Source organism: Drosophila tropicalis, unplaced genomic scaffold, assembly GCF_018151085.1.
Source record: "Drosophila tropicalis isolate 14030-0801.00 unplaced genomic scaffold, ASM1815108v1 contig_694, whole genome shotgun sequence".
NCBI classification, from domain to species: Eukaryota; Metazoa; Arthropoda; class Insecta; order Diptera; family Drosophilidae; genus Drosophila; species Drosophila tropicalis.
This window is the reverse complement of record NW_027173176.1, coordinates 2,901,382-2,914,520: the sequence shown is the minus strand read 5'-3', so window position 1 is coordinate 2,914,520 and position 13,139 is coordinate 2,901,382. Positions and strand designations below refer to the sequence as shown.

The window sequence follows — 13,139 nt, the reverse complement described above, 5'->3', positions numbered from 1 at the left end:
GCTATTTAATTCATTAAATCATTTGCCAATTTCGCGAAAAATTGTGATAACTTTTGGCGCCATGCTGACTCAATCCGTCACTTAATGTGAGTTCTCATTTTTCAGAAAATGCAATAAAATTGACCCTGTTGCTGATTCGATGGCGTTGGCAATTTGGATATCCTTTCTATATATCCTGACAATATATATGGTATCCACAAGAAGACCTACGCCCACACCCACACGCACAAACCCCCACACAGTAAACGAAAACCAAATGTACAGCGGAAATCAAGTAAACTAATTTAAGAGCACAAACCAACGGCAATCATTTGAATAAATCATGATCGTATAAGAGCTCTGGGCGGAAATGCAATGGCCAACCACACACACGCACACACCCATAGATTGAGTGAGAGGCAGAGATGGCAAATGAAGAAGAAGTAGAAGAAGGAGGAGGAAGAAAGAGAGGCTAATGCAATCAAGGCATATATGCAGTTTTCATGCATACAGAATCACGTATTTGTAATGCAATTGCAGCGGGAATAGGGAAAGTATCTATGCGAAGAGGGATGGACAGGAGCCCTTGCTTTGTGTGTGTGTGCATTCTCCATGGCCAATTGAAATTTACGAGTGGCACTCAAGCGTTAACAAAATCCATAGAAGAGAAAAACAACAGCAAGCAACTACAACAACAGGCACATAAAGATGCAGAAAAGAAAGAAAACAACACAAACACATTAAAAACCAAAATACAACTGTCTTCTGCATGCATCTGGCTGAACTCCAAACCTTTTGGCCATCTTCTTCGTTCTGCTCTCTGTGGCCCGTGACAAAGAAGCTGCAGGAGCTACGAATTTGGAATGGGAGGGCTGGGGCGAAAGATCTCTCTGTCTAATTGTGACAAATTGTGTAAGGTTGAAGGTGCGTATGTCCTCTGTATTCTCACAGAGGACGATTCAGATGCGAAACGCGTGTCAGTTCCCCGTTTCATTGCTCCTCCCGCCGCATCCCCCCTATCCCTCTGTACATACCCCATTCTTTCTCTCACTTGGCTTTCACTTTTCGTTTTTATTGTTATCCACAAAATGCTGACATATTTTTCTATTATGTTTCTCTACTATAATTTATGGACTCCTAGAAGCACCTCCAAGGCAACCAAAAAAAGTGGAAGCCCATCATGTGTACGATGAATATGAGTATATGTGTATGTGTGTGTGTGTGTGTGTGTGCGTGCGTGTTCTTATTTTTTAAAAATGATTTGACAGCGGCGCGCAGTTCGCTTTTTTACTTAAAGCTGTGCAAGAAACGTGAACAAAATCAACAACTAATAATTTTTTCATGTGAATCACAGATGATTTAGGGGGTTGGGAGGTGGGAATGGATATATTATATATTCCATATCGAAGCAAATCGAGTTTAGTTTAAATATGCAAGGATTTTGATGTTGAAATTCGTTGAATGCCAATGACTAAGGTCAAATTTGATAATGTTTTTTGGATTCCCTTTTCCCGATCAGCCGAAGATAGTTCATAAATTTTCTGTTCAATTGTTTATCTTACAATTAGAAGCTAAAATGATCAAACTTACCAAGATTAATTTATTATATGTATATAGACACATCTCATGTATATTGTATGTACACTTGATCTATATATTTTTTTATACATTTACCACGCCCACTTGAAAAAAAACCAACAATCACTACGTATTATTACACTAAGTTTCGTTAACCAGACAGAAAAAAAAAACAACGTATATGAAGCTGATTTATGTATTAAAGCCAGATTAATGATATAGGATAACTATATAATTATCCTGGTCATCGTATAGCTAACTATAATAAACATATCCTTGGCCTGATGACTTGCATTTTAACAATTATGTATGTATATATTATGTGGAAATCTGTTTATCATTTATTTCCATCATAACTTGAGTTACCTACTGCAAATATACTAAGTATAACTTGTATAAATCGTGAAATGAAGCAGATGTCAGTTTACCCAAACTCCATTATCATTTCTACAAAAAAAAGAAATGCAAAGGGAGCCTTCCCTTTGACCCCATCCGACCTGACTCGACCCAATCCAAAACCTATTCTATTCTCCACTCTAGGCTGTTTTTTTTTGTGTGAAGCGTTGAAGCTGTTTTGAAAATACCCTCTGCCTTTCTCCTTATTTCCGCCTTCCTGCCTTGCGTTCACTGTTGGGCAAATTTGTGCACTCGCCTGATTCCTTATCTATAAATAATTATATTAACTTTGCTTTTTGGTGTCGGGGCACATTTGATGGTTGCCCTGCTCCCATCCATCTTCTGCCTGCATTTCGCTCTGTGCTGACAACAAAACAGAAAGTAATAAGTACAAAGAAAGAAGCAAAAAGAAAAACGAAACATACATAAAACAAAATGGCCTGAGCAACAGTCTAGTAAGACTCTGACAATATGCGCATACGAAATTTTTGTGGTACATTTAGAGTGTGGAATGAACAGGGCGTCCGATACATGGACTTTTCGAGGGGAATGAATGGAAGGTATTTAGGCAAAAACCAAGTCAAAGCAGAATAAACCAAAAAAAAAAAAAAAAAAAAGAAAAGAAAAAATGAAAAGTTTACCAAACTTGAAAAAGCAAAGGCACGAATGGGAAAGCCAATGAAAAATGCTCAGAGGAGTTCTTCAAAATCGTTGTCAAAGCCTGGGGAAAAGATAGAATTTTTATTGAAATTCCTAAACATGGGAAAAAGAAACAGGCTCTTAAAAATTGTTAAGCATGATTTCTGTCGGCCCAAAAGTCAATTAATTTAGAGAGACAGAGCGACAGAGAGAGAGAAAGAGAAGGAGAGTGAGGGCTAAGTTGAGAATTTTGCTACTTTTTTTGCTTACTGTGACTTTCTAAATTATAAATAAGCCTCCAGGAAAAAGTCTATGGCGGTGTTTAAAAAAAAAGCAACAGTTTCAAGCAGGATACAGCACTAGGATTCAACTGGTACCTACAGCTACCATGCTATTCATGGCTTATTTTATATTTTTCTCAACACTTTGCCATATTGCAGAAAACCACACTCCTTCCCATACACACACACACACACACACACACACACACAAACACACCGAAAGAGAGGGGACACACACACACACACACACATACATTAATACAGAGAGAAAGAGAGAGAGACAAACACACAGTGGCAACAAAGTTTTTCCCTGAGTATTTTCATTAATTTTCTTTTGCACCTTGAAATCACACTACTACCCGAATCCAAAACGTGTTCTTCACTTCTGAGCTGTGCGCGTGCTACTGGCTTGAATAGCGTACAACAAGTTGCAAAAAAACATCCGCTATAAATTCGAGTCGATGCGAGTTTAGTTGAGTTGAGGTCTCTTGCCCGTCCGTGCCCTTGCCGAGGCCGAAGCAACACGAATACCGAATAAGTATTTGCTCTACTGCCCGAAATTGATGACAAAAATGAAAGCTTTTTTTGGCTTGGTTTGGCATTGAATTCCTTTTTATCTCCCATTTGTTGTTGCTGTTGTTGTATAACTTCGAAAGCTTTTTCGCAACTTGTTGCCATATAGCATGGAATCAGCTGTTGCTCTCAGCCCTTCCCACCTGCCCGCCCTTCACCATCACACTTTACAAGACAAAGAAAAGAAAAGCAAAAGTAAACCCCAGACAAAACGACATCAATTCAAAAATTAAAAGGATTCGAAAGAAAACAAAATAATCAATAAATTGATGATTAATTTCGATTTGTAGGCCCCCCAAATATTAAAGAAATATTTTAACAAATGGAAAAGATATTCAAAAAGAGGAAATATATATTTATACATATATGTATGTATAGGGATAAAAATTAAATCTAACGATGTCTGTTCGAAAAAGCTTAAACCAAAAAGCTTCCCTTTGATTCTTTGTGTCCCTTGTGTGGTGTGCGTGTGTGAGTGACTTCACCTTGAAAGCTTCACAGGATGAGGATTGTCGGGTTGGGAGGAAATATGGATAGATGGTTGGATACAACGCCTAGAACCTCGTTGATTCAATTTAAAGCATACTTTTCAGCGTTTTTTTTTTTTTTTTTTTGTTCTTGTCGTCTTCGTTTTCGGCAATTCTCTCTTGCCTTGTTATCATAATGACTTCTCCCACATAACTACTGGTCCCCTACTCGAATTACCGAATTACCGTTGCGTTGAATGACCTTAATTGATGCTAGTTGTCCTTGCCACCATAACCCACGCCCCACACGCCAAGCCCCTTCTCCATCTCGTCACCATCCCCCCACACCTGTCTGATAGAAATTGTTGCTGTACGTACATATGTATGTTTGTCTGTTTACCTGTTGTCGTTGTGCCCCTGAAAACACACACGAAACTGACATTGAACAAGGCTGCGTATATTATGCATTGTGTTTGCACCAGACAAACACCACTAAGACTTTGGGTGTTGTTGATATACATGCATATAGTTCATATACACACACACACACATGTGTATGTATGTTGTATATACTCAATGTATAGAGGAAACTTTAGAGGCAGACAACTTGAAGAAAAGCATACCAGACATACAAATACACACACACACACACACACACAGTGAAGTGTCCAAAAAGGAACAAATGCGAATATTTTGAATAGAATCGCTTAAGCATTATACATTATCGGCATATGCCTAATAGATTTCAAAATTGCCCTTACCAAATACATGCCTACTCATGTACCCCCCCATCCTCCTTACTCTACACCTTTGTGTGTGTATTTGTAATGCCTGCAGCGGGTAGGCAAAAAGTTTGAACTCACCTTACCCATTGACAGCTTGTTGCATATCGTTTCCTTTTGGCTTTCCTTTAGCTCGTTATTCTTTTTCAGCAACAAGTTGCTTACATTTGGCCATCAGCCAACCATTCTACCCTCCCCGCCATTAACCCTATGGGTAGTGAGGGCGTAGGGGCGTAGGGGAACGCTGAAAGTAGTCGACGACAATTGTCGTCGTATGTATGTATGTGTTATATATTTTCCTTTTCTTTTTTCTGCCCTAAAGACACGTCGGCATATATTTATTTATGTGCTTTGCCAGTTCGCTGGCGTTTACTTTGCTGTTCTGCAGGTTGACTTGATTTCATTTTATTTCATTTCATTTCACGTTCATTTTGGTTTTGTTTTTTCGTCGACGTTTTAATAACAACTCCGACTGTGATAAGGCATTTGTTGTACGTATTTTGCCAGCTGCTTCTTCCACGGCCTTTCATATTCATATCGCCATTGGCATGCATATAAATACAGTACAATATACATATGTATGTATATGTAGGTACATACATATCTATATATCTATATAATTCTGACTTTAATCTTAAAGTTTTGCCAAGCTAATATAACTAACTAAAATATCTCGCCACTTAAGAAGTTCGTTAACATTTTGGGTTGACTGGACAGCGGCGGCGTTAACCCGAATTATTCGGGCAAAAGTTTATCTAGCCTATGTACAATTTGTATGTATATACTTGGGAAATACACACACATACATATACAATTGCATATATGTGTCTATATAAACCCTATATACATAATTACATTGATACGTATGTATGGATATGTAACTCTTTGTCCAACATTACGATTTTCCCTTGGCATCATAGATTTGGCTCAATATGTGTCCTCGTGTATGTGTGTGTGAGTGTGTAAGTGTTTAAGCTCTTTATATAATTGAAATCAAAACACGTGCCACTCCAATGTGCCTGCCGGGTATGAGTTTTGATAATATATTCAGTTCAAAATGTAATTTAGTTATTTTTGATTTTCTGTGTGTTTTTATTCTTGGAAATGCGGTGATAATGGACACAGAAATCAATCTGTTCATGTTATTTATCCAATAATAGAGTTACGATCGTATAATTAATACAATTTAAATCATACTTTAATGGACAATTTGGCGAGATCAACCATTCCTCTCTGTAGCAATTGATGGCTAACTTTAAGTCTTTTGCTATTTTTGTGAAGTAAACTGATCAATAGGAATTCATTATTTAAAATTAGTCAAGCAGCGACAAACATTTTCGAGCCTTAGCATATTTATGCATTAAATTCGTTTCTAATGACGGATATGGATGATGAGAAGGATTCTGTTTAGCTCTGCGCTTATGTGTAAGGCATATTGCCATTTGCTGAAGAAACAAGGATATTCGAGTTTGTTATAAACTCACAGTCTCAGTATGCCGCCATCAATCAATTATCTTCATCGGCTTTTGCCATTTCTCACGTTTGTCCTCCAAAAGACAAAGTCTCCACTGATTCACTCAGACACGCTCCCACTACGTTGGCGCCTTCAGCATATGCCACACAATCATAATTACATCGACTTGAGCACAAGGAGAATGAAACCGAGACGAAGACCAATCCCGAAACCTCCCTCCCCATTAACAAGCGTTACCAAACAGTATTGTGATAAAGATACTTTTCCTTTTTGCTATCCTGTCTCCCCATTCTATTGTATTGTGTTCCTGTTGCTGGTGGTCCTGCTGCTCCTCCTGACCTCCTCGTTGCTGCTGCGACAAATTGTTGCATAACGAAGCGAAAAAAGCGACAAAACTCATTTTAAACACGGCGCCACTCAAACGGTTGGGCGCCACAGAAATTGGTCTACTATGGTCTCCAAGTCCGAGTCGAAGTCAAAGTCAATGTGCGCATGATGAGACCATATAACAAGTTCATTAAGTTGGCAAAAATGCCAAGTTGGGAGCCAAGGACATTGTAGCCTGTAACCTTTCCCCCAACAGGATAGATCATTAGATGAAGGTTGCACGACAACAACAACAAAACAGAAATGTTTGCATAATAGAAAAGGGAAACTGGCAAAAGACCTAAGGGGCATGATGATGAGTAAATTAAGAAATAATTATTTGGTTTAATTTGATAAATGAATTTCTACTAACTGAAAGATAAATCCATCCATCTGCCACATAAATAATTCTCCTGTTGTTCGGATTTATGGGGCTGTCCAATGGGAAGGTAAATGAATTTCAAAAATTATAAATATGAAAAATTCTTTCATAAATATTTATACAGTTACAGGATTAAAGAATGCGTGACCTGTGATCATTTAGTTGGCCCATTTCCCTAGTATATAGGACAAGCCTCTAATTCCAGGGATTCGCCCGTTTTCATAAAGAATTTTCAGTGTCGGTTTTGTTTGTTTTCTTAAAAAGGACACAGGGCATACATATATACATATGTATGTACATATATACATATGTATGTACATATATACATTAGCACCATAAAGTCAAAAGTGGAAAACCCATTTGCTTCTCGGGTTTACACAAGCTTTGAACCCAGACAAACAAAACCACATTCATATTTGTACGTACATATGTATGTATCTGAGTATTTTAATGTACATACAGAAGATGTATTTTATTTGATTCTGTTGATATTTGCAAAGGATTTCTCTTTGAACTGTAACAAGGCAACAAGTGTCCATAATATTACAAATCCAAAATGTTTTATCTTAACAAATATGTACAGATATACGTATGTATGTATGTATACTATTAAAATACATTTCCATTTACACAAAACTCCAGGAGAAAGGTGAATTAATATTGGCAAGTTTATTATATTAATTAAGGTAATCATTTTCAACCAAAAAAGGTAACCATTTGCTGTTATATCAACTTTAGCTTATACGATTTGAAGCTTAAGCTTCCGGGTCTTAGAAGCTTTTTGTTTAGCAAGTTTTCTGTGGCAAAGGACTAAAAAGTTAGCTTCAGACATAAAGCTTGGCCGAAACTTGGCTTGCATTGAGAAATGCCAATGACTACTCTCCCATGGGATGAATTCAGCATAGATTTTTGTTCCAAGATTTCACAAATTCAAATTAAACACTTGAGACCACAACCGCTGGCTCGGCAGGAGACGAACGTAGTATTTTCGCCGGCGACAGACTGTCTAGACATGCACACCTGACAAATTTTTCAATTGTCTCTATGAACAGGTAGATTGCTAGATTTTTGTATTTTCTCATTTCTCGCTTTTCCTTTTTTGGGCAATTTTCAATGGAATTTCGACGTCGGCTAATGATCTTTTAACAGGCCAAATGGGAATTTCCCAGCCTTGATGTTAGGTACAAGTAGACGCATCGATGTCGATTTTGGGCATCGTTTCATTCAGAAAATCGATGAAAGAAAACGGCCATAGCCCGGCAAAAGATTCTGATGAGCGAAAACACTTTAAAGTGAAGAGGTTTTGCACTTGAGATTGTATTCATTCATGAAGTGCCTCGACTTATATTGAATAGGCCCATAAGCCCATGGGCTCTCTGTTTCACAGCGGGCGTTATACTAAGCAATGGCAAGAACCATCTGAACATCTGGGCAATAGTCAAATAAAACAGAAACTATCGCTCTACAAGTATGCAAATATTTACATTTTAGACTGTTGCTATTATGTTTGTTGCCATCGTTTAAAAATGAAGTGTCTATATATCACCAACAGTACCTTCTCTCATTTGGTTACCACCTTCTCCATTTTGGAATCTCAACCTTCTTTTGAACTTTTTTTATGCCTTAGTTTTTTTTGGAATAAAAAATACTCACATATTTTTATCTAGAGTCAGTGACTTTTTGCAAGGTGAATTTAAATCAAAGTATATTTTGCCGAATTCAATTCTAGTCGTTGCATTATCTGTTGGTAGTTGGAGATCTGTTGGACACATTGAAATCTCAAACGGGTGGCTTATCGTTAATTAAATCTCTCGATAAAATCGCAAAAGCGCACAATGGAAACGCACAAGGTAACATTTATTTCAATATGAGTTTGCGAAATTTTCTTTAATTTACTAACAAAAGTCGGTGACAGCTAGACTGCCCTCTAACTGGAGGGCTACCTGCCTCTACCTGCTGCTATAACACTTGAAACTCAAGAGCCTAGGTCCAGGTCCTTCAGTTCAAGTGGGCGCACACTTGAGGAAACACTGCACAACAAATACCCAGCAGATGCCGAGAGAGAGATCGGCTATCCTTGTGCCTTAGTGTGCAAATCGAAAGGAATTCCGTTTTGAATTCTATTTAAAACCGCCGACTGAGCGGGCAAACCTAAGGGCACGGTCTTTGACACTGTCACAGGAGGGCGTAGGTGCAATTGCGTTTATTAACACCGAGTACGGACTCGGACCCCTGGGATTCAATTTTTGTAGTTTTTGACATTTCATTGAGTAGAAGATTTCAGTCAGTCAGCTAGTCAGTCAGGTCGGTATTTGTTGCGCTTGATTCGTTTTGGGTTTTTTTTTTGTTTTTCTCCTTTTTTTACAGAATGATAAAGATCAAAGTTTGCGTTTTGTGCAATTTTTCTTTTTGCGCTCAATTTGATCATTAGCCTTGACAATTGTCCACACAGATTCTCTAGTGTCGTGGGAAATTCTTGTCAAGTCCCTATATGAAAATAGGTATATACATATATAGGTACTTCTCTCATTCATTTTGATTAATTAAAAACTCGAGTGATTTGGCATTTTCCATTTTTGTGGTAGACCACACACTTATATATTTCTCAGCAAGGCAAAAATTGTTCTACTCCCATTTTGGTTTGGCTTATGTTGTCGAACGGAATTAACTATGAAATGAAGATTTTGCAAGCAATCTAAATTTGCGAATACTGTTAAGCCTAACAACCGTCTAATAAATATCCTATGAACCCATCACAAGACCCACTGTCTAGCCAATTACCAACGCCTGTCGCATTAACATCCGTCAACACGAAAATGAAACTCAATACAAATCCCATACCTCTTCGCTCTCACATGGTGAGTAGTGTGAAAATTAAATCTGACAAATTTGTAATGCGAAAAAAACTGCATTTCCATTTAACGTCTGCCTGGCTTTATTTCCATTTTTCAATTGAACGACTTTTTTTAAACAATCTTCTCCAGCTCTTGGGCATAGACTAAGGTCTGTTCGGCAATATCGTTTGCGGGCACCACCTCCACGGGCTTGGCATGCAAATTGGCAAAGTTGTAATTGCCATCAGCGTCCAATGACCATTTGCGACGTTGTGTCAGCTCCGTGAGCTCTGGACTTCCCGGCTTGAGGCCCAAACGTAATGCCGCCTGTTTTGGTGCTATTTTCACACAGGATTTCTCTAGGCAGGAGGCAATCTCCTCTTTTGCTGTGTTCACCAGCATATCCATAAAATTCGAGTAGATCTCCGAGGGCATTGTCTTCTTGGCCTGCAATATTTTATTATAGCGTCCTTCCATAAAGTAATTCTCGAGCTCCAGCACGGGCATAATGAAACTGTTGTGCAGCAGCAATGCCGTCGGCAATCGTTCGAGCAAAATGTGAAAATCTGCAATGCGATTCGTGGCCAACATGTAGAGCAAATTAAGTCCAATGAATTTATGCATTGCTGGAGAAGATTCCAGGAACTTGTCATAGTCATAGTAATAGACATTCAATTGAGCCATGTAACGTTCATAAGCCGGATAGTCCTTGACCTTAATGCTATGTTCGACGGCTATCTCGAGCATTTCTCGTGACGTTTGTAGCTTCTCGTTGTGTCCCGACTTGGCTGCCTCTTTGGGTCCTGCGAAACCGACATGAACCAACTCCAATTTGAGGACATCGAGCAGCTGAGCACAATGGGCCAGATTCGGTGTATGCTTGGCCCATTCGTTTTTCAGTTCCTTGAAAAGGTTAGACATCCCCGATGTCTACCGGCTATGAACAGCAAATTTATTCCAGTAGGTTTATATACTCTTACCTAGCCAGGTACAGAAGTCAAATGACAATCATATACACTTTCATGTGGAACCCGAACAATGGCCTGCTATGATAAATACAAACAAAAACCACAAAATGATTGAAAATTATAAAAGTTATTTACAAATTTTGACCCAACTTTGTTATAACAATATAGTCAAATTTCTATTCAAAGGTCACGAAAGTGTATCAAAATATTCAACCAATGTGTCCTACAGATCCCGCAAATGAATTCAATTTTTGTAAATTTTTGTGTTTTGTTCAATATAATTATTTATTATTTATATATTATATCTAATTCGTCATTCACAATGTTGCAAAAAAAAAAAAAAAAATAAATGTCTTATTATTAGAAAAAAAAACAGGAATTCCTAAGACTAAATAAGCCAACAAGAGTATCCAAATCCAAGCGCTATGCCTCGATTTTCAATTCACATGCTTTGGGCTGTGGAGAGGGAGACGCCTGAGGACTGCCATTCGAATTGGTGGACAGATTGAATGTGGGGCTCTCCGAGCCGCCCTTTTTCTGCTTGACACGGCGATTCTGGAACCAGATCTTCACTTGCTTTTCGGACAAACGCAGACGATTGGCAATCTCGATCCGACGTAGCCGCGACAGATATGCATTATGAGAGAACTCGCGCTCCAGTTCCAGCAGCTGAGTACTCGTGAAGGCAGTGCGGATGCGTTTGCTGGAATCAGCATAGTCACTGATCAAGGGTGTTATGTCCAATGGCTGGGTTTTGGCAGGTGAGACGGTGGGCGAGCAAGAGGACTCATGTTTGAAGCGTTTTCCCTGCTGCTCCTCGTACGTATTGTTGAAATCCAATGAAGCACTAGATGAAGCCGACGGGGATGTGCAGAAGCTAGTTGGTTCGACCATAGGAAGACCCGATGATGCAGCTCCATAGACGCCCTGAATCGCTGGGAACTGTGAAGAGCTGGAGGCACCCGTGGCATTGGTGGTATTAGCTGATAACGGAGGCGAGGGATAGCATGATTCGTAGGTATTGAAACCGCTGCTTTTTCGCTTCGAGGCAAATATTTGCGCATACGGATGATAGAGTGACCCATGTGGAAGTGATCCTGCGGCAGCAGCTGCAGCAGCGGCTGCTTGCTGTTGTTGCTGTTGTATGCCCAAAGAGAATAGATAGCTGCCCACATAGCTAGCTGGATACGGTAGCATGGGAATAGTTGGTAACATGGCTGCTGCAGCCACCGCGGCGGCGGCTGCTGCACTGGCTCCACCAGCAACCACTGAAGTTTCCTTCTTCTTCGTCATATTCGGAGGCATATCGCTGAGAAGTGAGTCCATTAAGAAAGAGCGAGACATATTCGTGCGTTTTCGTTTGATTCGGTATTCGAATGTGGAAGGTGGTTGTGCACACGATCACTGACTGAACGTTACTATTTGGTTGCTGGTTAGCAACCTTTGCTTTATATAGAAATTGTGTCCGATGTTAAGGGTGGATTTTCACCCCTGGTCTACGGTCTTGGTTCTTGGTCTTTGGTTCTCTGCTCGAGCCACCAGAGTCTTTTGTTTGGTTAATTTGAGGGTTGTTTGCTTAGTTCTTCGGCCATTTAGTCACCATTTACAGCAACTGTTGCCATTTATGCTCCGCCCTTGTGTCTTGTCGTACAGATCAGTAACAATGGCAGGTATGTATGCTCTAAGGATGGCCTAGTGTGATACTGCGCGAGTGTGTGTGTGTGGCGAATGGCAAGAAGGCCTATCGCAATAAAGAGCGCTTGGATGTGTAGCTGGCATACATACATACATATGTAGTGGTGTGTGTTTGAAACGAATTCTTGTGTTCAGCTTTCAAATTATAACTTGAATTGAATTTAAAGTTGAGGAGCTAATGAAACTCTATAAGGTCATTCGCCATAAACTTAATCAAATGAGTGTAAAATCAACATTAAATTATTTATATTGAATCCCATAAGTATAATACAAATTGGCTGTCAAACAAAATTTAATTTTTGGTTGCCTTTTTTGTACTTTTTATGCTTTTAAAAGAATAACTTTTGATTTCGATTAGCAATTTTCTAAGAAACAAACACTTAAAATATGTTTCTTTTTGGGAATCAAAATTGTTAGTTTCTTTTAGTTGTCTTTTGTTTTTTGTTCCCTTTTTCTAAAATGAAAATTATATTAAATAGCTCATATTTAAAGTTCTTTTATTACTTCATAAATTAGTTAAGAATGTGTTAGATCAATTGTGAATTGAGCATTGTAAATTGGATACCTACAGTATGCTAGTCATACTTTTTTAAAACCTAGATCGCTACAAACATTTCAATATACATTTTCTGACTTTTATCATAAGAGGTGTCAATATTAATAGTAATAAATCACATGGGAATGATATGTACTTATGTTTACTAATCATTTTATGCATTTGAATG

The 13,139-nt window shown here is 38.7% G+C and overlaps 3 protein-coding genes across 7 annotated transcripts in view; all 3 read right to left on the bottom strand.

Moving 5' to 3' along the window:
* Sytbeta (Synaptotagmin beta) overlaps window positions 1–13,139 on the bottom strand; it is a 44,646-nt gene that overhangs the window by 12,151 nt on the left and 19,356 nt on the right. For 2 of the 5 annotated variants that reach the window (XM_068292688.1, XM_068292690.1), the window contains exon 1: window positions 3,214–3,357. The exons of 2 other annotated variants lie outside the window; for them this stretch is intronic. The gene's annotated coding sequence lies outside the window, so the exon portion shown is untranslated. One more of the 5 variants, XM_068292689.1, reaches the window with a different exon arrangement.
* Window positions 9,825–10,757, bottom strand: Rpn12R (Regulatory particle non-ATPase 12-related). The gene has a single exon (XM_068292994.1). The coding sequence runs from the start codon at window positions 10,670–10,672 to the stop codon at window positions 9,884–9,886; it is 789 nt and encodes a 262-aa protein (XP_068149095.1). The 5' UTR covers window positions 10,673–10,757; the 3' UTR covers window positions 9,825–9,883.
* On the bottom strand, window positions 11,143–12,078 carry ind (intermediate neuroblasts defective). The gene has a single exon (XM_068292772.1). It carries the CDS (start codon window positions 12,061–12,063, stop codon window positions 11,143–11,145), a length of 921 nt encoding a protein of 306 aa, XP_068148873.1. The 5' UTR covers window positions 12,064–12,078.